The 23,154-nt window shown below is 35.3% G+C and overlaps 1 protein-coding gene and 1 pseudogene across 5 annotated transcripts in view; one reads left to right on the top strand and one right to left on the bottom strand.

Moving 5' to 3' along the window:
• Window positions 1-23,154, bottom strand: part of PRDM5 (PR/SET domain 5) — a 206,345-nt gene that overhangs the window by 99,463 nt on the left and 83,728 nt on the right. For 4 of the 5 annotated variants that reach the window (XR_003421502.2, XM_027063646.2, XM_027063671.2 and 1 more), the window contains exons 4-9: window positions 12,156-12,330; window positions 9,697-9,871; window positions 8,476-8,568; window positions 8,097-8,218; window positions 4,083-4,162; window positions 31-115 (exon numbers count right to left, since the gene is read on the bottom strand). Coding sequence is in view for 4 of the 5 variants with exons in the window: in XM_027063646.2 (XP_026919447.1) it covers window positions 31-115; window positions 4,083-4,162; window positions 8,097-8,218; window positions 8,476-8,568; window positions 9,697-9,871; window positions 12,156-12,330 (730 nt within the window). In the remaining variant the exon portion in view is untranslated. The remainder of the gene's footprint in view (window positions 1-30; window positions 116-4,082; window positions 4,163-8,096; window positions 8,219-8,475; window positions 8,569-9,696; window positions 9,872-12,155; window positions 12,331-23,154) is intronic. The other variant, XM_027063655.2, reaches the window with a different exon arrangement.
• On the top strand, window positions 2,833-2,927 carry LOC113600913 (uncharacterized; annotated as a pseudogene).

Below are 23,154 nucleotides of genomic sequence, written 5' to 3'. Positions count from 1 at the left end.
TCAATATAAATGAACAAATATGTATTTTACCTGAGTGAGTGATCATATGACGTTTTAGCTGATTAGCTGAAATAAATTTCTTCATACATTCTTGACAATCAAATATCTCATGAATCTGCAAAAGGTTAAGTTGACAGTTAGGTCAACTGTCAAAGCCAAATAAATTATATAGAGCTCAAGTAAAGTATAAATATGTGGATAGCTGCTATTGCAATATCTATGTATATTGTAATTCAGCTCTGCTTTATTCACACTATCTTATATAAATTGAAAATGCAGTGAACCTGGTACCTAATAAAAACAAACAATTAAAAGAAAATACAAGATTGCAGCACACTTGAAATATGTGGTATAGCTGACCTATTTAGTGCATATTAAATTTCTACACTCTGTAAAAAGTTATACCTAACTGACACGAACTCTTTTTGTTATGCACAAATTTAAATTTGGAAATATAGAACCTGTATGTGATAATATTCCCTTTACAGTAGTGAAACTATTTTAAATTTAAATGTATATAGTACAAAAAAAAACATGAATTATCATGAAAGACAAGAAGATATATGATTCCGAAAAACATTTAGCTCAAAGTAAAATTCTTACATGATAGGAAGACCACAATAAAAAGAAAAGATCAAAAACTATAATAAGTAGGGAACATGACTTTATCAAACAGCTGGCTAATAAGTATTACAACTGAATATTAACTTTAGCTCTTTCCCTCTGAGACACTAACCAGAGAAATTGTATAGGTGGTATGAAAAGTAGAAGCCCAGTTTATTATCAGAAACAATGCACAAAGTTCTAAGAGGAATGTATTGCAAGAAGCCTCATATTAGAAATGTTGATCACCCCCAATGAACAAGAGCATCACACTGTTTTGCTGAAGATTCTAAAATAGTTCTGGTGAAGTTATATTTGCTTCAAACCTCACTAAAGGTAAAGCCCACAATACTAAACACCAGAGAAGCAAAGGCCCTTGTGCAGAAAGACAAGGTGCTGTGATTACCCCTGCAGAATAACGAGGGCTACTGCAGAGTGAAGTCAAGGCAGAGGGCCAAGAACTGAGTGAGTCATGAGTAGAAGACTGGGTTGTATCCTGGTAATTGGCTCCCTCGATCTAAGTGGCCATGGAAGAACTCAAAACAGAGAGACTGAAAAGAGGGGACAAGGCAGGGAAACAAAAGCTAGGGAAAATTACCAGGTCCCACGTCTGAGTCTGGGACTTCATTCGATGCCCAACCTCATGGCAGGTCTGAGGCTGCCAATCCACCTTCTGCCTTTGTCAGATCTGATTCTTGGTGAGTCAGAAAGCTCAGTTGGGAAAAGCACAGAAAATGTAGATAAACAAGGCAGAAGCAGAATGATGTTATTCCACTAGAGTCTGACTTACACCTCTGCTTATACGCAGTGTCATCTATTCTCAATTAGTGAATATATGGAGTCCAAAGCATTCTATGATTCCTCAGGCAAAAAAATGTGGGACCCACACAAGTACTCAGAAAGCAAGTACTATACAGTTAGAAGTAAAACTTTCAGCCTGAGCCATTTTAAAGACAGTCTGTTCAATCATCAAAGACCTTCACATGGTTTTGGTTCAACACCTATGCTTAAGGAGCAATATTATGTGTATTGTTTATTTAAAGATAGTAAGAACAGATTTATATTCTTAAACTCTATGTTTCTGTAATATATGTCTTTTATAATAACAATATCTCCTAAAAAAGATTATGTGCTTTCTGAGCCATACATCAATGAAAATATATTTAGTGTATTTTCATTTTAATATAAAACTTATATTAATACATAAAATTTTTTTAAATTATTCATCTATATATAAAGTGTTAAATGTTAAATAAAATACTGCAGAATAGTACCCATGTTTTTTCACTTCTTAGCTCTCACGGCTCCTGAAACATGAAACACTTTTTAAAGGTTCAGTTGAATTAATTTTCCATAATTATAAAACAGAATATTCACTGTATATGAAAGCACTTTTGCATTGACTATATTATTTATAGTGGAAAATTCAGGCCACAGCTATCTTCAAAAATCCTAAAAAAGCTTAATAAAACAACCAAATTTGGTAATACTATTTATTTACACCTAATGATAAATAAAGCACAATTTTCAAAATGTTCAGCTTACTAGTTGATATGGAGCATATTAAATTACAATTTTGAAGTCCCTAAATAAACAATTTTCAAGAAGGGTTATAATATGTCTTATTGTAACATAAAATAGTATATAGTAATGTAAGATACTATTCCAGACTATTATGTAATTTGGCATATTCATACAGCACCCTCTACTGGCAAGGTTAAATACTGCAACCAAACTCTATTAGACATTCAACATACCCAACTATTAAGAACAGAGTCAGAAACGGAAGTCAAAAGCTGTCTATGGATTCAGAAAGGCTAAATTAGATGAGCCATGCTGTAATGAAGGAAGTGCTGCATTCAGCTAATAAGTTATTAACATTTTGCAGAGATAATTTGGGTGCTGTGTTCTACCATCACCAAGTAGTATTTGGCTCTACCAAGACATTCCTTGGGGAAAAAGTTCTTATATTATGAAGAAAATAAATGGAAAAGAGAACACTTTTCAGAAATAGGCCCCACAAGCAACTTTGTTGAAACACTCTGTTTAGTACAATCTTTAATCTGGTAAACTATCTTAAATTTCAACTTCTTAAGATGTAAATAGACAAGGGAAAGAAATCATAGAATTATACAAGTAAGAAGATATTTAGAAAATATCTACTAAATTGGATTTCATCTTTTTGCCTCAGACTAAGATTCTGCTTCGGAAACCATAGGGATGAAGTGAGCAGTGCAAATACTAAAATTAGAATGTTACAGTGAAGATTAGCATGGCCGGTGCACAAGAATTATATGCAAATTCTTGATGTGTTCTACATGTTTAAACAATCCTATTAGAAAACCATTTAGAAACAAACAAACAAAACAGCTCATGGCACTTGGAGAAAAAATTAAAAAGCATGGACCCATTCCAAGTCACATTTAATAAAAGAGAGAACAGAGGCCCAACGTTACATGGAGTGTTAGGGACAGAAGATGACACCCACTGTCCTCACTCTCAGTCCACCGCTTGTTCCGTTATTTCTCCCTGAGGATCAAAATCACCCAACATATAAAATACAATCTTGGACATCTTTGAAATCTAACTATCTTGTGTGTTTATAGATTAAACCCACAGCACATAGTTAGAACTATCAGATTGAATATCATGAATTTTAAAGCCATTCAGGTTACTTTGGAATATATCTATATACAATAAAGAGATATATTCATTTTGTAAACCATAAGAAAAGTAAAATTTTATATTCACTAGTATTATATACTCTCTTCAATATTAAATCACTAAAAGAAAATATTATACGCTCCTAGATATTCTGAAAAGTGATGTGAAATTAAAAATAATCATTTATCTGATAATATAAGAGTTCTAGCATTTGTCACAATAAGAACAAAAATCTAAATTTTATTTTAGCTCTATTCTATTGTAAATTCTATTAAATAGTGCTAATGTTGTTAAGGTTAATAACCCCGGTATATTTTTCAGGTTAACCTTTCACATTAAATTTGTAAGTTAGTAATAAGTTTTATGTTTATTACAAAATACATTAAATTTATTTTCTTCTAATATAATCATTTGTTTCTGCTAACAACACTTTGACATACTTGCACATTATTTTTAGTTCTTCAAAATAAGGAGCTCTTGTCTTTGTTTTGTCGGACTTTACTATAAGATGCATGCATTTTAATAGCTAAATGCCATTGCAGGGCATATTATAAATCCACAAAACTTATATGTTTCCATCAAATACGTAGTATTTCCTGAGCAAAAGGCAAATAAAAAAGCTTGAAACTCAAAATATACTTTTACAAGAGCTCACTTTTCTGCATATCAGTCTTGCATTTTAGAATACGCTAGTGTATAAATTGATGACAAAGCTCTGTCTTTATAAAAAAATCAATTAAAAATTTTCATGGCAGGCTCTATAAATGACTAAAAGGTCTTACACTCTGATGAGCATTAATCTTCATCTTACTGACCTTTCTATGTTCCTGTAGGCTTGATGCTGAAGAACACTTTTTATTGCACACTGAACACATGAGCTTTTTCTTAGGATCGCCTAAAATGCAAATAAAATATCATCATGATTTAAATGAGAATATGAAGAGCATCAGATACAATGTTTCTAGGTGATATATAATTTCTAAACAGGTATTTCATCTTAACAAGATGTTATACAAGTTATTCTAAGTTATTCTAAATTATTCTAAGTTAACAACTTACAATTCCAAAATGTTCAATGTTATAGTTATAGCCATTAAACTGGATTTAAACCCTTTCTTTTTAAATTTGAAAAATATTCAGCATGATATACCACTTTCTACATATATAAAATAGGCATTTCACCTTTCCATAAACTAATGTAGAATTAAAAGAGAAAAAGCACACTTACATGAAAAATTGTAATTTAAATTAATCAAATGTGTTTATAAAAGAAAAAAATGGTTTTATTAATTCATAAGTTGATTTTGCTACTTGCTTTAAATTTTAAGAGAATATTTCATTTAATCCTCTGTGTTTTTTAAGATGGAATTTATAGATTATTCTTTCCAGCACGAGATTCTTACAAAATCTATGAGCATATACTTTCTCATATTAATGTCAAAAACCAGAATAAACCAAAATCAAGTACATCAAAACATTATATCAACATTTGTATTATTATACAAATCAAAACAAGCCAATTTTGTCTTCTTACACAGTGATTACAGTAGCTCATTTCATATTTCAAATTTCACAGTGGTTATAGAAATGAAGACTCAATAAAACATTTTTTTTCAAATATGATGTAATATCATCTGCACTACCACAAATAATCACAGAGTGGTTTCTTCAACTTTTAATTAATTTCAAATACACAAATTTGTATATTTGAAGTAATCAAATAATATGACGAACCACCATGTACCCACACCTGGCCCCAACAATGACAAATCCATGGCTATTCTTGCCTCAACCTCAACCTCAACCCCATCTACTTCCCCATTTCTCTATTATTTTGAAAAAACTCCAAGACATTAAAAAAAAATTACAAGATGATTTTATTTTATTATAGGACTGTGATTATACACTTTTAGAAAAATAAAGTATGAATTTGTTATTATTTAAGTTACTTGTTTCATATAATGCACTATTTTTAGCATGCTGAATGTTACAGCCAAGAAAATTTTTCATAGTGATTGACAAAAAATATGTCTATTAAAGGAGAAAATTCTCCCCAGCAAAATGAGTATCTCTATACATATAGATTACATACACGGCAGGGGAGGGGGGCACAGAAGAGGAATATTCCTTCTTTTCTAGCTTGCACTAGCTGGCATTTCCCTCTTTCAATTCATAATCTTTTGTTGCTCTGTCTTATCCCTCATACCGGCTGTTCTTTAAGACTAGACCCTATCCTTTCCCTGAGGGAGAGAAGAGAAATAGAACTGAGACATTCCCAACCACACCTCTTACTTTATCCTCATGTTCCTGCTACTGTCCCTACAGCTGGAATCACAGGCAATGCACCATACCCCCATCCCTACTCTCCAAACTTTTCCCTCCTCCTGTCGTCTTCTATTCTTCATCCTAGAATTGGAATCCAAGCTCTTTTGAGAAAAAAAACTATTTTTTTTTTTTGAGAGAGTGAGAGAGTGAGCACATGCAAGCAAGGGAGGGACAGAAGGAAGGACAGAGGAAGAGGAAGGGACAGAATGTCAAGCAGGCTCCATGCTCTGCGGGGCTCTATCTCACAACCATGAGATCATGACCTGAGCCGAAATCAAGAGCTATATGCCTAACCAACTATGACACCCTGGAGCCCGAAGAAAAAAAAATATTTTAAAAATTTATAACAATTCGTCCGAGAGTGCAGACAAATGTTATCTCCCACAAATACAAAATTTCTTGGTTTTAGCATCCATAGACTCTAAACAAAAGAAAAAAATGGAAGTGGGTTAAGGAAGTCAGGCCCTTCATTCTCTGTTTCCTCTTGGGTAACTATGAAGGTCATCATCACTCTACCAGCTTCCCTAGGTTGAAGGACAACAGTATCTACAAAGCCATAACTAGACTTTATACTATTTTAGTTTTGCTATATTCAGGTAAGTCTGATTTTTTTTTTTACTTTCAGATTCAACTTTCAAAACCATTCAGGAACACATTATTTACAATAGTAGGAGATGTATGAAAAATTAACACAACCCTACTGAATACACAGTCACCCAAGTACCGCAAGTTTCAGTACAATGTGGGTTAAGTGTGCTTTCAGGTATAGAAGATTCTACAATCATATGTGTGAACACTGCTTTGCTTGCTGTTCTGATGTGGAATATTCTTTCTCCAAATGTCTATGTATCTCATAGAAGAAAAGGGAGACACAAAAGAGGGGCTATGAATGAAAGACAGATTGTATACCAATCTCAACAAAAATTGTGCATAGTGACCTTTGGCTAATATTCTACATTCCATATTTTGTATGTTTCCACAACACAGAAAAATTAAAAAAAAACTTCCTTTTATAAATTATTTCCTACAAAGTCAACATGAGTTTCCAGAATCAGTAATATTATAATATCCAAGGACAATTACAAGAAGCCTCACAGAAATTATGCTTATAGCACAGCCTGAAGACCACATGCCCAAATAAAAAGAATGCAAGTTTCCAGAGTTTCAGTATGCATCTGGTTTTTTACTTAGTTCAGCAAAGTTAACTTTAAAAATGACATGAAAGATTTGTTATAATACATTGCAGACAAAGATGGAGAAAAATTAAGAACAGCATTTTAAACATAACAGCTTAAGAAAAAAACTATGAAGACAGGTCTATCAAAAAGTTATGCTTGCCTTTTGTAAGCATAGTGAAGGCCCAAGTTTAATGAATTCAGGAAAATGCCATCCTCCCTAAATCAGCCATATATTCTTCAAAAGGAAAGAAAGAAATCAGAACAATGTAAAGTCCTATTGATAATCATCCTGAAGCTGTATTTTGCATGGCCATACTTTCTACCACCCAGAACTTTCATAGACAGCTTACCCTAAATAGGTAGTCCAAGCAATGATGCAAAATAGGAGGCAGCAGACACACTCATATTAGCTGCTATAACTTTAACATTAAAGGAGATACTTTTTGGACAATGAACAAACATAGGATACAGAAGCTGAGTACTGATTATCCTGTTCTCCTGAATGTGGGAATAAACAAGATGGGAGAAGAGAAATCCACTTTCCTCATGTCCAGAAAGACATCTTTCCACACATTTCCCAGAAGCGAAGCGCAAATGTAAACATGTGCGAAAAGCATAGGCACAGAAGGATATGAGGAGTTCCATGAGCCTCAGCCTCTCTTAAGGAAAAGACACTGAGGAAGTGAAAAGTTAACTCTGACGATACAGCCATCTGTTCAACTCCGTGCAACAGATTCGATCCCTAAACCAAAATACATTTACCATGTGCTAAACAGATAAAATCTAAGTGACAGTCAAATTTTATATGGGTTTTATTGTTTAGCTGGCCATTAGAAGGAATTCAAATAATATCTGCTTTATTAATCCCGATACATTAAATTCCCATGTCAAAATGCAGTAATTTTCTCCAATATGGGAGAAATATAAATTTAAAAAATAGACTTTTACTACAAAACTTTAAGGCACAAGAGCATCATTTAATAGTTTTAAAACGTATCTACTAAAAGAGAAATTTCATATTTCACACTTAAATTGTTATTTAAAAACATTAACTTTTAATACACCTGACTACCAAGCTCAAGTAGATTCTAGCTTAGGTTTCCAGTTATGATTAATTCAGATATCTGAAAATGAAAAATACTGCTGAAATCAACTTAAAAAAGAAATGGTGCTCAGAGAAAGAAAAAAGTCCACTGCAAGAGCTCCACATCTGTGTGAGCATAATGTCAAAGCAAGCTCTCTCCTCAAGAGCAAGAATTAAAAACAGATCACAGCAGCCTGGGGAGAGGAAGCCCCTTTAAAAATGACCCTCCAGTGATTTCTCACCAGCATGGACATTTTCCTGGTGTCTTCTGAGGGCATCCTTGCTCTTCAGCCTCTTTCCACAGCTGTCGGCCTTGCACACAAACCTGGCATCTCCCCGGCAAGTCTCCTGGTGCTGCTCAAAACTACAAAACAACCAGGAGAGGGGAACAGGGAGAAGAAATGGTGAAGACATATCTTATGAAGTCTAACAGCACAGCAGGCTTTTGCAATGCATGCTCTCTAGTAGAGTTTCTGGGTCATTTCATGCATTACCTGGGCAGGTAAAAAGGAAAGCACTTATCTTGTAGCCATGTGATAATCACTAAGAAGCATAAAAAGCATGCCTGCCAAAAATGACCCACAATTATATAACAGCCATGTGATAACTCAGACACAAAACCTTGATGCTGAATTGAAGGAAGAATTGCAAACAGAGCACTGAAAACTTCGTGAAGAATCCTTCAGACTGCTTTTCGCTGTGCACTGAAGAACGCTGAGGGGGAAATAGAAAAAAACAAAAAGAAATAAAAACTGGATGTGTAAGACAAAAACTTATGAAAAATATCTCTACTTTAAATAAAATCCTGTTGGTGATCTCTGTTTTCATTTTGTTTTTTGTCCCTTTAATTTTTGGTAGTACCTAATTTAACTATAAGACCCGGCTAAGCAAAATATCTTTGGTGTAGACTCAATAAAAGCTGACTAGAATGTAGTTTTAACATCTAGTCTCTAAAAAGTATATAGCCCTGGCTTGTTTTTTTTTTCAAGAGCCTATAACAAAATTTCCAAATGTTTAATCTCTTGCTATTATAATTTTTTTAAGTTTTGAGCAGAAATTTTTCATTTCAAATTTCATATGCAAAAGTAGATGCATACATTAAAATAGTAAACATGAAAGCTTTCTTGCTCATATACAAGGTGACATTCTTAAAATAAAAAATATATGTATCTAATTTCTCACTTTTAATAATTAATGATCCTGTAAAATATTTAAGTAAAAAGATAAATTTATATGCTGTTAATATAAAGAGTCAAAATAATAAAGGGTACCGAGCAATGTGTGGGATCATTTAATTCATCTTCATGTGACAGCCTATATCTATTCATCTTTAAATTATTCCTCCTAAGTTGCTAAGAAATAAACAGTGCTTCCCCAAGTGTCCCCGTATTCTTTATTCTCTAAACTCTCTTCATTTCTTAAAACTCTTCTTTCACTGATTCCAGAGGGAATATCAAATGCAGACAACTGAAACTTGATCTGTGACCTCAGAGCACTAAATTATGCATAAATGAATTTCTGAATAGTAAATCAATGAGCTTGATTTGATATTTAATGGCAAGTAAATAAATGGACAAAGACTTATTAGCATAAATAATGTTTACTTGTTGGAAGTTCATAATCAGAATGTTTCAAAAATCACCATATTATACTAAGAAAAGATAAGTTAATGACAATGACAATATAGAATGCTTACTTTCTTCCTCCCCACCCCGTCTCCATCACTGATACCCACACACACACACACACCCACACACACCCACGTATAAAACAAACCAAATAGAATAGTTAAAAACAAAAGTGTTAGCTTATAATTTTAAAGATATTCTTTGCTGTACGCACTGTCTTTGCAAAGCCTGCTTAACTGGGAATTTCTTCCCACAGTTCTTGCACTTAAATTCTTTCTCCTCTGTAGGTTTCTGGTGCAATGTCTGAAGGTGCTCAGCAAGAATTTCCTCACTGGTAAAACTCGAGTCACACTGGGGACAAGCATAGTCCTCTTTACAGCCAAGGCAATCTGTACATTTACAAGGAAGCAAATTTATAAGACAAAAATTAAGAGCCAAGAACTGTTCAGTTTTATCCTCATTTTAAAATCAAAATTGTGTTTAATAGTATCAGAAGAATAAATTCTTATTATCTCTCTGAGTATTATTAATGTTGTCCATGAAAAATAATAGGAAGTGTTACTAGAAGTACCTTATCTTTTAATTCACTTCATTGGTGTTTCAGCAAATTAATACAAAATCAAAATCAATTTTTAATTTACCCTATAATGTTAACTTTTCACATGAAAGAGTTATTGCAAATGTGGAATGAGAAAGCAAAACTTTTCCCTGAAACAGGTCATCTTGAGTTCACTGAGTTCACAAAGAGAAAAAATCCAACCAAGGCAAAACTATGTGGAATTACTAAGGGGAATCTCACATACATGTGAAAGAGACTGAGGCCATAAAGACAGAACTCATTACAGCAGGTGTCGTGAGATTCCATGGTCTCTCTGGCTTGTCAGTCCCTAAGGACTGTCATGGATCCACCGAAATTTCTCAAAGTGCACTATTTACATCACATTTTTTTTCTGATTATTAAATAAGATTAGATTTAGAAAATTCAGGGAATATGAAGAAAATAAAAATTACCAATAATCCCACAATGAAGAGACAACCACTTAATATATTCTCAAGCCTGATTTGCCTTTTGTCCATTCATATTTTATAGTCTAAGAATAACTACATTTATGATCATACTTTGTATTCAATTTCATCTGTTGCTCTTTTTTTCCATTTAACATTTTCCCAAGTCAAATAAAAAAAAACATAATTATTTACTAAGCTCTCCATTGTTTGACATTGGAGTGGATTATTTGTTTTTTTTTTTTGCTGGTGGTTTGGTTGCTCTGTTTGTGTTCTGGCCTTTTTTGGGGCAAGGGGTGCTTTTATTAAATAACAACTGATTTCTAAAATAAAAATAGCAATAATGTATGTACCTGATTCATATGTTTTCAAAATCTGTTTAAGTTTCTATTGATTATTTTTACAAAAGTAAAAACAATTTGCAATTTGATATTTGTTAACTAAAGAAAAATCAGGGTGATAATAAATAAGCAGGAGACCCATTTTTAAGCTAAAATAGTGGACACAGTAATAATATGCCCTGGAGGTGGGGGGAGGGACCTTAAAAAATAAATACAAAAAGTATAGCATAGGGAATGTAGTCAATAATATTGTAATTCACATATATAAATATTCCCCAAAAAGAAAATACAGAATAATACAAAAATAATACCTACTACCCAAAGTCTGAAATTTGAAACAGCAAAATACATATTTGAAAGAACAGAAAGCCTGTCCTCATCTTTCCCTTAAATAATCCAACTGAAATAAAGAAACAGAAGCATAAGCTAGCAATGCTAGGAATGCTTATACTTTCTCAGCCAGTGACATATAGTTGGAGTAGAAAATTCATATGAAAGATATTACTACCATGGTGACTAAAGAAATCAGTGTCACTTCTTGAAGCAGATTTGCTAAAGAAAATGAAAAAAATACTCTATGGTAAATTTCAATCTATTACAAAACATGAATACCTTTAACATCATTCATATTTCCTTCAAATCCCATCAGGAGTAAAACACAATAAAATAGAAACAAGCCCCAATAATAATTGATTATTCCCCAGCAGATGGCAAACAAGCGACATCTCCTGGATTACAGGATTGATCTAAGCAGATCAGACCTCCCGTCAACACACATTTTTGGTTACCCAACTAGAACAACCTAACAATCCTACAGGCTTCTATGCTCAGAACAGAAAGAGATTTCCAGAAGCTCCAGATTCTCAAAGGATCTCAAACAAGAGGGAGGCCCAGGAAGAGTCCATTAGGGTCCAGCAGTACCCTCTGCACACCTCTGCACTTGCCTTTCCCCATGTGCAGATGAGAAAGTAAAGTCTCAAAGAGTTAGTGACTTGCCCGGTACAAGACTGATGAGTGGCAGACGCGGGGCTGGAGCACAAAACTCCTCATTCCTAGCCAACCCACTGTACCAGTGAGAGCAGTGAGAGTCAGGAGCTGGTGCTGACCTTGGCAGCTCTACAGGGCACATGGATCACCCACACCCAGCATTCTCCTTCTGCTAGAAGAAAGATGTGCTTACAGCTGGCTACTCTCTGAGAGTAGTTTTCACAAAAGCTAACTTTATTTTGAGAACACCTTATTATAACACAACTATAAGTCAACTGCAGTTCAAACTATATTTCTTCTACAACTTCTATGGTCTCAGATCACCAATTAGAGGCAATACCTTTTCTGCCAGCTGTTGATTGTCCTTTAGAATTTTTAACTTCCCCTTCTTTGATCATTGTTATAATTTGCTGTTCTTCCTCATCAGCCTCCATGTCACTGTCCAGGTAGCCAATCAGAAGTTCTGTATCTGTTTCTATGTCTTCAATTGCCAAATAGAAAATGTTTTCTCCTTCCTGAGACAAAATTAAAAAATATGCTATTGTATTACAAATATATCTCAATAATTTAAAAAATGTTGAACCATTTGTTTGTTTCTAATAATAATTAAGAAATAATTTTAAGATACACTGAGTACCAGGTTCCCATTAAAAATTACTATTCTTTTTTTTTTATATCTCCAACAGATCCAGATACTGAAAAAGGAAACTGACAGTATTCAGTCACCCAGAAAATAAAGTACAAATATATATTACAGATAGTGACATTTATATATATCAAATGAAAGCATACTTAAATTACTAAAAGTGAATTTCACATTGTTAATTTGCCTAATGTCATAACATTTTGGGGATGCCTGTAAATGCAGCAGAAAGATTTCTGCACAGAGAGCAATGAGATATCAATGATCTAACTATGATTAATATTAAATCCAAAACTGGAAGAAAAAAAAAAAACTTTCAAGTTATAAGCCATAGGAACTGCAAACAAACCGTGAAAGAACTTCCAAAACCCTAGACCAGAAATAGAAAAAAAAAGACCAGGTGGGGCACCTGGGTGGCTCAGTCAGTTAAATGTCCAACTCTTGATTTCAACTCAGGTCATGATCTCATGATTCACGGATCCGAGCCCTGAGTCAGTCTCTGCGCTGACAGTGCAGAGCCTGTTTGGGATTCTCTCTCTCTCTCTCTCTCTCTCTCTCTCTCTCTCTCTGTCCCTGCCCCACTCATGCTCTCTCCCTCTCAAAATAAATAAATAAACTTAAAAAAAGAAAAGATAAAAAAAAGAAAAAACAACCAGGCACCTGGGAAGTTCAAAGTATTAACTGAATCATCATGTGTACCTAAATCCCACTAAAATGACAGAAGAGAGAAGAAAAGAAAACAAGTTCCACTAACAACACAAAAAAATTCTGCAGAAAATTCTAGGAGATTGGAAATCAGGTTTGAAATGATAGATAATTACTGCAGAAGAAATCTCAACCCATAACAGACACAAGAAAAATACTACAAAGAAGAACCTACTTCCCAAGGAAACCCCAGAGGAACTTCACACTTGGAATGAACTGGTACAAAAAGCCCCTCTGGGCCTTCGGCCAATCACCAGGGAAGCCAGAACTGGGGCTGCTTAGCTCGCTGTCCCCAAGAGAAACACCCAGAATTGCTGTCTCTTACATAGCTGAGGATTTGTTCTGGGACGGCTCCTACTTTGGCTGCTGAGGATAAAGAGAAGCAAAACATAGTCTGAATTTATTGAACCTTGATGGTAGGCAAGGGGAGAAGAGGACAAGGACAGTGAGCTCCACCAAGGAGTGAAATTTAGTAAGGGAGAGAACATAGAACAAAGCCTTCTCTCTGGCATTATCACCACAGCACTTGCGTTAAGCAGGAGGAAACAGAGGAGGAGGGGGAATGGAGAAGGTGAGCTGGAGAAGGGAAACTGGAAGACGAGGAATGTGTAACATCTGTATGTGTGTATGTGTATATTATGTACACACAAGCAGAACCCCTGTGAAAAGCTGGGAAAAGATGCAGCAAACTATTATACAGTTATCATTTGGAGGCTGGGAGAAAGAGTAGTTTATAGTCCACTGTTTCAGGTTTTGTTTTGTTTTGTTTTGTTTTTTACAACAAACAGAATCTTTGTAATCTTTAAAACGGTATATATATATATATATATATATATATATATATATATATATGAAAATTCCATGGAAAAGACAAAAAGGATTAAATTCGTCGTTATTGGGCAAGAAAGGTTTGATTCAAAAGTTCAAAGCACTGAAGCAAATCTAACCATCAGCTACAGTTAATTAAAGGAAGTTTCTATATTTACAGCATCCTTGCAATTTTTGTAACTTCAAACCTCCAGAAACCTAAAGTGATTTCTAATTAAGAACACAATTAACTTCTATTCAATTGTTACTCTTTGTGCAAGAAAATAAACAAACCAACCAACAAAAACTATGCAGACATTCAGCAAAAGAGAGGTCTCTTTTTAAATGAACTCAGAAGTGGTAATTTCCAGGGTTTGGAAACCACTTGTTAATAGTTACCAAAAGCAACAAAGGACTCACCTAATGAAGATTTCAGAACACAATCATAAATCTTAGTGCTTATCTGATCAATATCCAAGAAATTTAATTGAAGCATCTTTCCAGAATATTAATAATCAATTTTGTGATGGCCTTCATAGCACCAAGAAAAAGTCATTTTTAATTTTAAAACATGATAACATTAACTTAAACTTCAGTCATAAGACACAGCATGCCATTCAGGGGCTCCATAAGAAAATTTTAATATACCAGTTAAAACCTTGACTTAATAAAAGCAATAGCATTATACCCACCAAGGACCAACTACATGTTTTGTCTATATGCCAAAAATATGGTAAAAGGAATGTCATGGTATTACTCCAATCTACTTATTTAACAGAAATATCTAGATAGCTTTATTATATAATTCTTACCAGTGCCTAGCCAATTTGCTACCACAATAGTTTTAAGAAGTATCCTCTTAAATTGTTCCTTGCCTACACTTCACTAAGTTAATCACAACTTTTCATTATATTATTCTCTTCAAAACTTCCCATTGGCAGACCCTGCCAGATTCCTAATCTCTGGAGTTCTCTTGAACTCCAATATTCCTTACCTGTAGGCTCACCCCAGCCCCAATTGCCTGCCCTTTGGCAAGAAGGACTTAAAGGGTATTGACTCAAAGTCCTGGGATTCTAACCTTGTGCTCCAGCTTTGATGACTGTTTTAATATTTTGATCCTGAATTTTACTTCTTATTACAGCTCTTATTTCCCATCTTCGGGTTTGTGGATTTTTCCCCTGAATACAGTTCCTTCTGTAAGAGAATAACTCCTTACATTTTAGGGGTTAGTGCCTTCCCTGACTCTGCCTGGGTTCCGGGGTCCTGCTTATGGTTCCTGTTATGGGCCCCAGGTGATTTTGCTGAAAACCTGTTAGCCGCAAGAAGGCTGTTCAACATGATGATCTGTTCAAAAGCAAATATTCCTCAGCCAGTGGTTTTCATTGTGTTGGGATACAACATAGAGTGAGTGGTTTTACAATTATTATTCAGCTCTTGAATTTTTGTTTTTTAGTCTTGTTTCATTTTGCTTTATTTATTTGTATATTATTTTCAGCTAATTCTTATTTTAAAGTTTATTTATCTATCTATCTATCTATCTATCTATCTATCTATTTAGAGATACAGTTGAGGAGGGGCAGAGAGAGAGGGAGACAGAGAATCCCAAGTGGTCTCTGCACAGGGCTTGAAGTCACAAACTGTGAGAGCATGACCTGAGCCAAAATCAAAAGTCGAACTCTCAAAAGACTGAGCCACCCAGATGCCCCTCAGCTAATTATTTCTACCGTAAGCTGTTTATACCATCAAAATGTTGCAGCCTACATGTCCAATAATATAAATTGGAAAAAAATAAATGCCTAATAATTGGTTTTAAAATTTACCAAATGTAATTTCTATAAAATAACATGTCATATATGTATCAATATAGTTAGATAAATATATAGATAGATAGGTAGATAGATAATGTGCCCCAAAAAGAAAAATATATCAACAAACATGTTTAACAGAACTTGTTTCTAAGTAGAGGTAATTCTAAGTATTTTGCAGAATCTCTTCTGCTAGTCCATAGAATCAGTAAGTGTTACTTTTGTAGTAAAATAAAATAATAAATAAGAAACAAACCTGGTTCCTTGATAACAGAAAGCAGTGCTGCATAATGACTAAGAGCGCAGGCTTTTTTGGGCTGGCCAGGGTTCAAAGTCTCTTTCTATGATTAATTAATTAGCTGTATGACTGTGCAAAAAAGCTTAATTTCTAGAATCACCAGTTTCTTCATTTGTAAAATGGAGAAAATAATTCCTAAGTCATAGGTTAATTGTAAGGATAAAAGTGAAAATATTTGTAAAACCTAGTAAGGTGCCTGGCATAAATGATAAGCATTTATGAATGGTAGCAGATATTATTATCATTACTATTATAACTATGCAAAACTTGAAAGCCAGTGGTTAAAATATTTTTTTTTCAAAATTTATTTCAACCCAACTGCCACATAACGTTGCTTTGACATTGCTGTTTTTGACTAAATTCCATGTGGCCAAACTGCCCTCAGCCAAAATATAATTAAATTCCACTGCCTGCCTACCAGAGCTCTGAACTGCTTTGGATTTCTGATTGTCACACTCTGTTCACTTGTTAACATACTAAACTATATCTGAACTATACCTAAAAGTGACAAGCCATCTGCTTTGTCTGTGACTTGGGTTTCCCAAGACATGAGGCTTTCAAAGCTCAAGCTGAAAGAGTCGGGGGCAAGCTAGGACAGTTGGTCACCCTAACTACACTCATCATGCTCTCCAAATTCTAAACTCTAAATTCTAAACTCTCACAGTCTCCATCCCCAGCTCAGGATTCTCAACACACAGAACCAGTCACATCCTCAAGTACAGCTCCAAAGGCTTATCAAATAGACTCCCATAATCTGAACCCACTTTGTCCTCTCATCCTCAACTGTCCTTCAAATGAACCTACTACCTCCGGTTCTTCAGTCCAACCGGTATACTTGCTCTCAGAAAATACTGAATTTATTCCTGTGTTAGTACAATTGCAAAGATGCCACCTAGCTTCCTTGCTACAACTCCTCAGTGTCATCTGAGGCACACCTCATTTTCATCCTTCTCCATGAAACTCTCTAATCTACTGAATTAGGTTCCAGGAGTTTTCTCCATATATAATGCCTTAAGTTTATTGGGCACTTGCAATTTATTTCTGTGTTTTTTGTCATTTAATTCATATGACCAGTAAAATTCTAATACATGTTGATCTTATCTCTCCAAAGATAATTTCCTCAAGGCAGCAAACAAGAATTACCAGGTATCCCCCACAGTGTAAGCTTTACTCATAACACTTGCTCACCATTTTACAAATAATGAATAGTGAAAAAAAATAATAAAAAGAATATTAAAAGGCCGTGTCTACAGAAGAAAAGTACTTATTAGTAAAAAGTTTACTGATATTTTCCTTTATTTACTTTTTGTGGTAGGCTATTACCATAATCCAGATAGTGGTGATTTAGGAGGATACATGTGGACAACGTAAGAAGAAGTCATGATTGTGACATTGGCAAAGGCACAATTCATTGTATTGAAAAGGTAGTAAGTAGTGAAAATTCAGATTATCCAGCCAAGCAACTAATGACCAATCAACACGATAGGAAATCATCTTCAAAATGCTTGAGGTTACAAACTGAAATTATACCAATGTGGAGGAAAAAAAGTTTGGACTCCTATTCGATTATCAACAGAAGTAGGAGACAAGTGGTAAAGATGGAGAAAAGAAAATGTAATGAAATAGGAAGAATTCCATATTTAATATCTTCTCAATTAATTCTTCTTTACAAAAACCCTGATTCAGTCTTAACCTGTGTATCAACATAATTTCTGTAGAGCTCAATATACAAAGCTGAAAAATATAAAAAAATAATCATTTCCATAGTGAAATTCACAAAGCATATCTATTAATAGCAATCTAATAATAAAAATAAAAACATTTAAAATGAGACATAACTGGGCCACCTGAGTGGCTCCATTGATTAAGCATCTGACTCTTGATTTAGGCTCAGGTCATGATCTCATGGTTCAAGAGATTGAGCCCCACATCCGGCTCTGTGCTAACATGGAGGCTGCTTGGGAGTCTCTCTCTCCCTCTTTCTCTGCCCCTCCCCCACTCACATTCTCTCTCTCTCTCTCTCTCTCTCTCTCTCTCTCAAAATAAATAAACATTTAAAAAATACAAAAATACTTTATTAAAAATAAATAAAATGAGACATAACTATAATAGAACATTGCATTCCTATTTATTTACTCCCTTCTGAGGAGGGGGCTGCACCCCTGTGATGTGGCTCAGAGTGGCATCTGTGGGAGGCGTGTACTGTATCAGGTTTGACAAGGTGACTTGTACTGACCCATGAAATGTGACTGGAAGCGAAGTGAACCATGTCCAAGAGAAAGCTTTAAGAGTCGTCACATGTTTGGGCCACTGCTCTTTCCCTTCTGCCAGAAAAACGCATGTCTCTGGTCAGTGCTGTTACTTTAGACACCATGGTTCACCACGTGGAACCGAATGGTGGAAAGAGTCACAGTCTCCAGTAGCCCATACCTGCATGGACAATAACTAAATCCTTGTTGCTATAAACCACTAAGACTTTAAGGCTCGTAGGACAGTCTTCTTGGCAAAAGTTGACTGATACAATGATTTAAGCAAAATAATACTTTTAAAATTATTTTCTTGGTGAGTAAGAAGAAAACATCAAGGAGAATAGTGTGAAGCCGGAAAATGACAGGTATATTTAAAAGAGTGAATGGTGCAAAATAAGTTAATTTCATGTTTACAGTGCATTAGTCAAGCCCTACTAAAACAATGGAAGTTTCAAACAAATGTAAATAAAATAATTTCTTTTCTAATCACAGCTGATAATCAGCCACACATCAAGGAGATTGTTTGACATGATTCCTAGGAATGAGTACTATATTAGACAAAAAACCAAGTCCACAAACAAAATACGATAATTACAGATCACTAACATATATGCTATCTTTCTCTGAGGGGCTCAAGCAAAGATAGTAATCTTTGAGGCATCTTACAAAACAAATCTGACACCATGGAGAAACGAGTCAACAGAAAAGATGAGGAGAATAAAAAGAAAAATTTGTTACACAGAAAACACATGATGTGATCCTAAGAAACTGGCTCTTCACGAACAAACAAATATTAAAAAAAAAAACTATACCTCAGCTATTTTACTTAGATATAAGTTATAAGTCAATAACTGACAGGCCAAGCAATCTTAGAGTAAGATTATGCTATGGAGAACAGAGCGGCTATTTTACATAGAAGCAATTAGAGGAAATACTGTGTTCTCACAGCATATCTGCTCTATTTAACATCAGAAACTCTTTTAAGTGGCCTCCACTTAACTCATTCCCAGATTTACCTGACACTCTACATCAAGTCTGCTGACTGATGCCCAGAGAAGTCTTCTCAGCAGCCTACCCTCTGCTTTCCCTCATTCCTCTGTCCTCACCACTTAACTTGTGTGCTTCTGTCCCAACTGTCTGTTGTGCTTGCTCCCACACCTGTTTAATGTCACTTGTACAAGTCGTTTTAATTATTAACTTGCCTCAATATTACATAAACCAAAGATATATGAGGAAGAAAATATTCAACCGTTTCAAAGAAAATCAGTTGTACATTTTGAAGACTCAAAGGTGAGTCTAAAAAGATTGTCAAATTACAGAAGGCAAAGCAATTACAAAATATGAGGGGAATCATAAATCTGGAAGGATTCTACACTCAGGCTGCTTTGCAGGAAAGAAACTTTACTCATATTACTTTAAAAATAGCAAAACTGAATACTATAAGGAGTGGTTATGAAAAAATATGGTAGCAAACTCTAGTGAGAATACCTATACTCAGTATCAAGAAGGCTGTGGTCATAAATCAAAAAAAATAAAAATAAAAATAAAAATAAAAAATAAAGAATCAATGTATATTTATAAAACAAGTTAAAATAAAATGGTTGAAATACCAATTCTATGATCCCTACTAGAACAAACTTTTTCTATTACTTGACCAAGTACTGGTCCCTATCACATTGGAAAAAAGAATTCCCACCAAATTATTATATTAACAGGTCTGAACAACAGGTTCCCCACACATGCCTCCCTAACTGTCTATGCTGTCCCCATCAAAGTATTTACCACCCTGATCTGCATTTATTTAGCTGCATCCCCCAAATGGGCTGGAAACTCCATGAGGAAAGGGATTATATCCTCAAATTATATATAAACTATCATTCCCAAAATATTCATTATTCTAAATGGCATGAGAATTAGCTAAACACAGGTCTCTCCTTCCCCTTGCCTCTTCCTTTCTCCAAAGATTGCTTGTTCCCTGAGGGCAGGCACTACATCATATCCAACTATGTGTAAATCTCAATACCTGACTCAACACCTTGTTCACTGAAGGCTATCCACAAAGGACCCACTGAATTGAACTAAGTAAGAGAAAAATAATTGTCATTTCCTTTTGAATTAATAAGACTGTAAAAGCAAGAGAGTCACTCAGGAACGTGGAATTTGCTACAAAAAGGGTTGGGGAATCAATTTCCCATTCCCAACAAATTCTTAAGAATTCAAAAGTTAGCCAACAATTGAGAGTGTTTCAACCAACTGGAAATAAGAGAACAGATTAGACAAGCAGATGTGCTTCCTGGAAAGAGAACTGCACTCAACATACCAAAAGTCAATTCAAAAACACATGAGAGAAACTGAATGTCCATTGAATGCATTTATTGCCATATATAATGTGCACGGCACTGCAGAACATCCACACTCACAAGAATACCCATACCGTTTTCTGCTCTGCAGACCTTTACATACTCTTGGTGGAAACAGAACAAACCGGTTAAATTACAAAATGGAGCAACAAGGGCCAAGACAATTGTACAGACAGCAGCAGCTATGGAATTTTTAGAGACGGTTTCACAACAGCCTTTGAAATTCACTCCGAACCCTATAGGCTGGATAAGTTTTAGACAAGACAGTAAGATTGAGGGGTGCCTTGGTGGCTCAGTTGGCTGGACGTCTGACTTCAGCTCAGGTCATGATCTCAGTTTGTGGGTTCAAGCCCCGCATCAGGCTCTGTGCTGACAACTCAGAGTCTGGAGCCTGCTTCGGATTCTGTGTCTCCCTCTCTCTCTGCCCTTCCCCTGCTCACACTCTGTCTCATCTCTCAAAAGAGGATAAATGTTACAATTTTTTTTTAAAAAAAAAGATAATAAGATTGAAAGGGAGTGGGCTTTTTAAAATAGGGAACACAACATCAGCAAATTGACAGTGCTGCAAAGGGTAGATTAGGTTATGGAAAGCAAACCGAGCTGTAACACTGGGTATTACAGAAAAACTGTAGAAAAGTAGACTGACAAAGCCACTTTAATACGTGGAGTGACTGAGAAGTCAGGCACAGATGAAACATGCCCTGTGAATTGCAGTGTTTGTAAGGCAACCACCTCAGACTAATGAGACAGAAAAAAAAAAAAAAAAAAAAAAGACTGAAAAGTAGAAACATGTAAGAAATTTTGTTCATTTGATCAATATGATGGTATATTTTACGTATCAACTTGACTGGACCACAGGGTGTCCAGATATCTGGTCAAACATTATTCTGGGTGTATCTGTGAGAGTGTTTTTAAATAAGATTAACATGTCAGTTCATAGGCTGACTATAAGAGCCTGCTGTCCACAACATGGGTGGGCCTCATCCAATCAGTTGAAGCCCAGAACAGAACGAGACTGACCCTCCACTGAGTACGAGAATTCCTCCTGCCTGACTTCCTCCATACTGGTACAACAGCTTTTTCCTGCCTTTGAACTTGAGATAAAACACATGCTGTGTCTCAAGCCTGAGGGCCTTCGAACTTAAACTATACCCTCAGTTCTTCAGGTTCTCAGGCCTTCAAACTCAGGCTAGAAGTAGAATATCAGGTGCCCCTGGTCCCCAGTTTGATGGCTCACCCTGCAGATCTTGGGACTTGTCAGCCTCCATAATCATATGAGCCAATTCTTTTAATAAAGTCTCTTTACACACACGTACCTACACATATACATACACATCCTATCGATTCTGCTTCTCTGGAGAACACTGACTAATACAATCAAACTCGAAATATAAGATGTTTGTTATACCACTACAATGGAATCTATCTGATAAAAAAACTAAAGTACATTTGAAATAACTTCTAGCCAAATAAAATATATTAACCTAGACAAAAAGGGAACATTGAATAACCTACAGATAATTTCAGAGCAGTAAGCTTTCAATATGAATAGTTTTAATTCTACTGTTTTTTTTTTCTCATTTTAACAAAGAAACACTTCTGATAGAGATAAGTAATTCATTTGAAAAAAAAAAATTAAGCAAGTATGTGCCAAGAGCTATGCTAAGATGAAGTATAACATAGTGAAATAAAACAGACACAGTACCCACCCTCAAAGAGCTTAGAGACTAGGAGTAAGCCATTGATACCACCAAAAAAATGGAAAACAACTTGATGAATGCAAGGACAGTGAGGAACATGGTGCTAATGGAGTACATAATGGAGAGAGCTGATCTCATCTGAGGTTCAAGGATGGCCTCTTGGCAATGTGATGACTTAGCTTAGATCTACAGGACACAAACAGAGGAATCTAGCAAAGGCAAAAGGGAACATGCATGTGTAGAGCAAGTGGAAGGAACTCAAATATTCAATAGCTGGGTAAAAAAAAAGTATAAGCTGCAAAAAAAGGAATGAAAATGAGTGGCTAGGAGGTGGTTTCAGAGAAGACAAAGGAAGAGAGCACTTCAAGATGAAGGTATTTGTCAACAACACCTAATGCCACTGAGCAGATCTAGCAGAAGGAGGTCCAAAAAGCCTGGAGTGCTTTAGTGATGCAGAGAGCACTGGTAGCCTGAAAGAGAACCACCAGATGCCAGGTCAGTGTGGGTTGAGGAGTGTGCCGGAGGTGAGAAAACCGGAGACCCAGCATAGAGACAATTCAAGTAAGGAGAGAGGATCCCCGCTGCAAGGGGATGTAGAAACAAGAGGAAACGATTTTGAAAGGAGAAGTGTGAATGTTTAAAATCAATGACAAGAACCCTGTTGAGTGTGAGAGGGTGAGTATCGAGTGAAGAGAAGGGATACTCTATGTCAGAAGTGTTCATCAGAAGGAGGTACACAGGTGGAGGACTTGTTCTCAGGAAAGAGGAGGGG

This window comes from Acinonyx jubatus, chromosome B1 (genome assembly GCF_027475565.1).
Source record: "Acinonyx jubatus isolate Ajub_Pintada_27869175 chromosome B1, VMU_Ajub_asm_v1.0, whole genome shotgun sequence".
Taxonomy (NCBI): domain Eukaryota; kingdom Metazoa; phylum Chordata; class Mammalia; order Carnivora; family Felidae; genus Acinonyx; species Acinonyx jubatus.
Note: the sequence above shows the minus strand (reverse complement) of the source record. Positions and strands in the feature narration are given on the sequence as shown.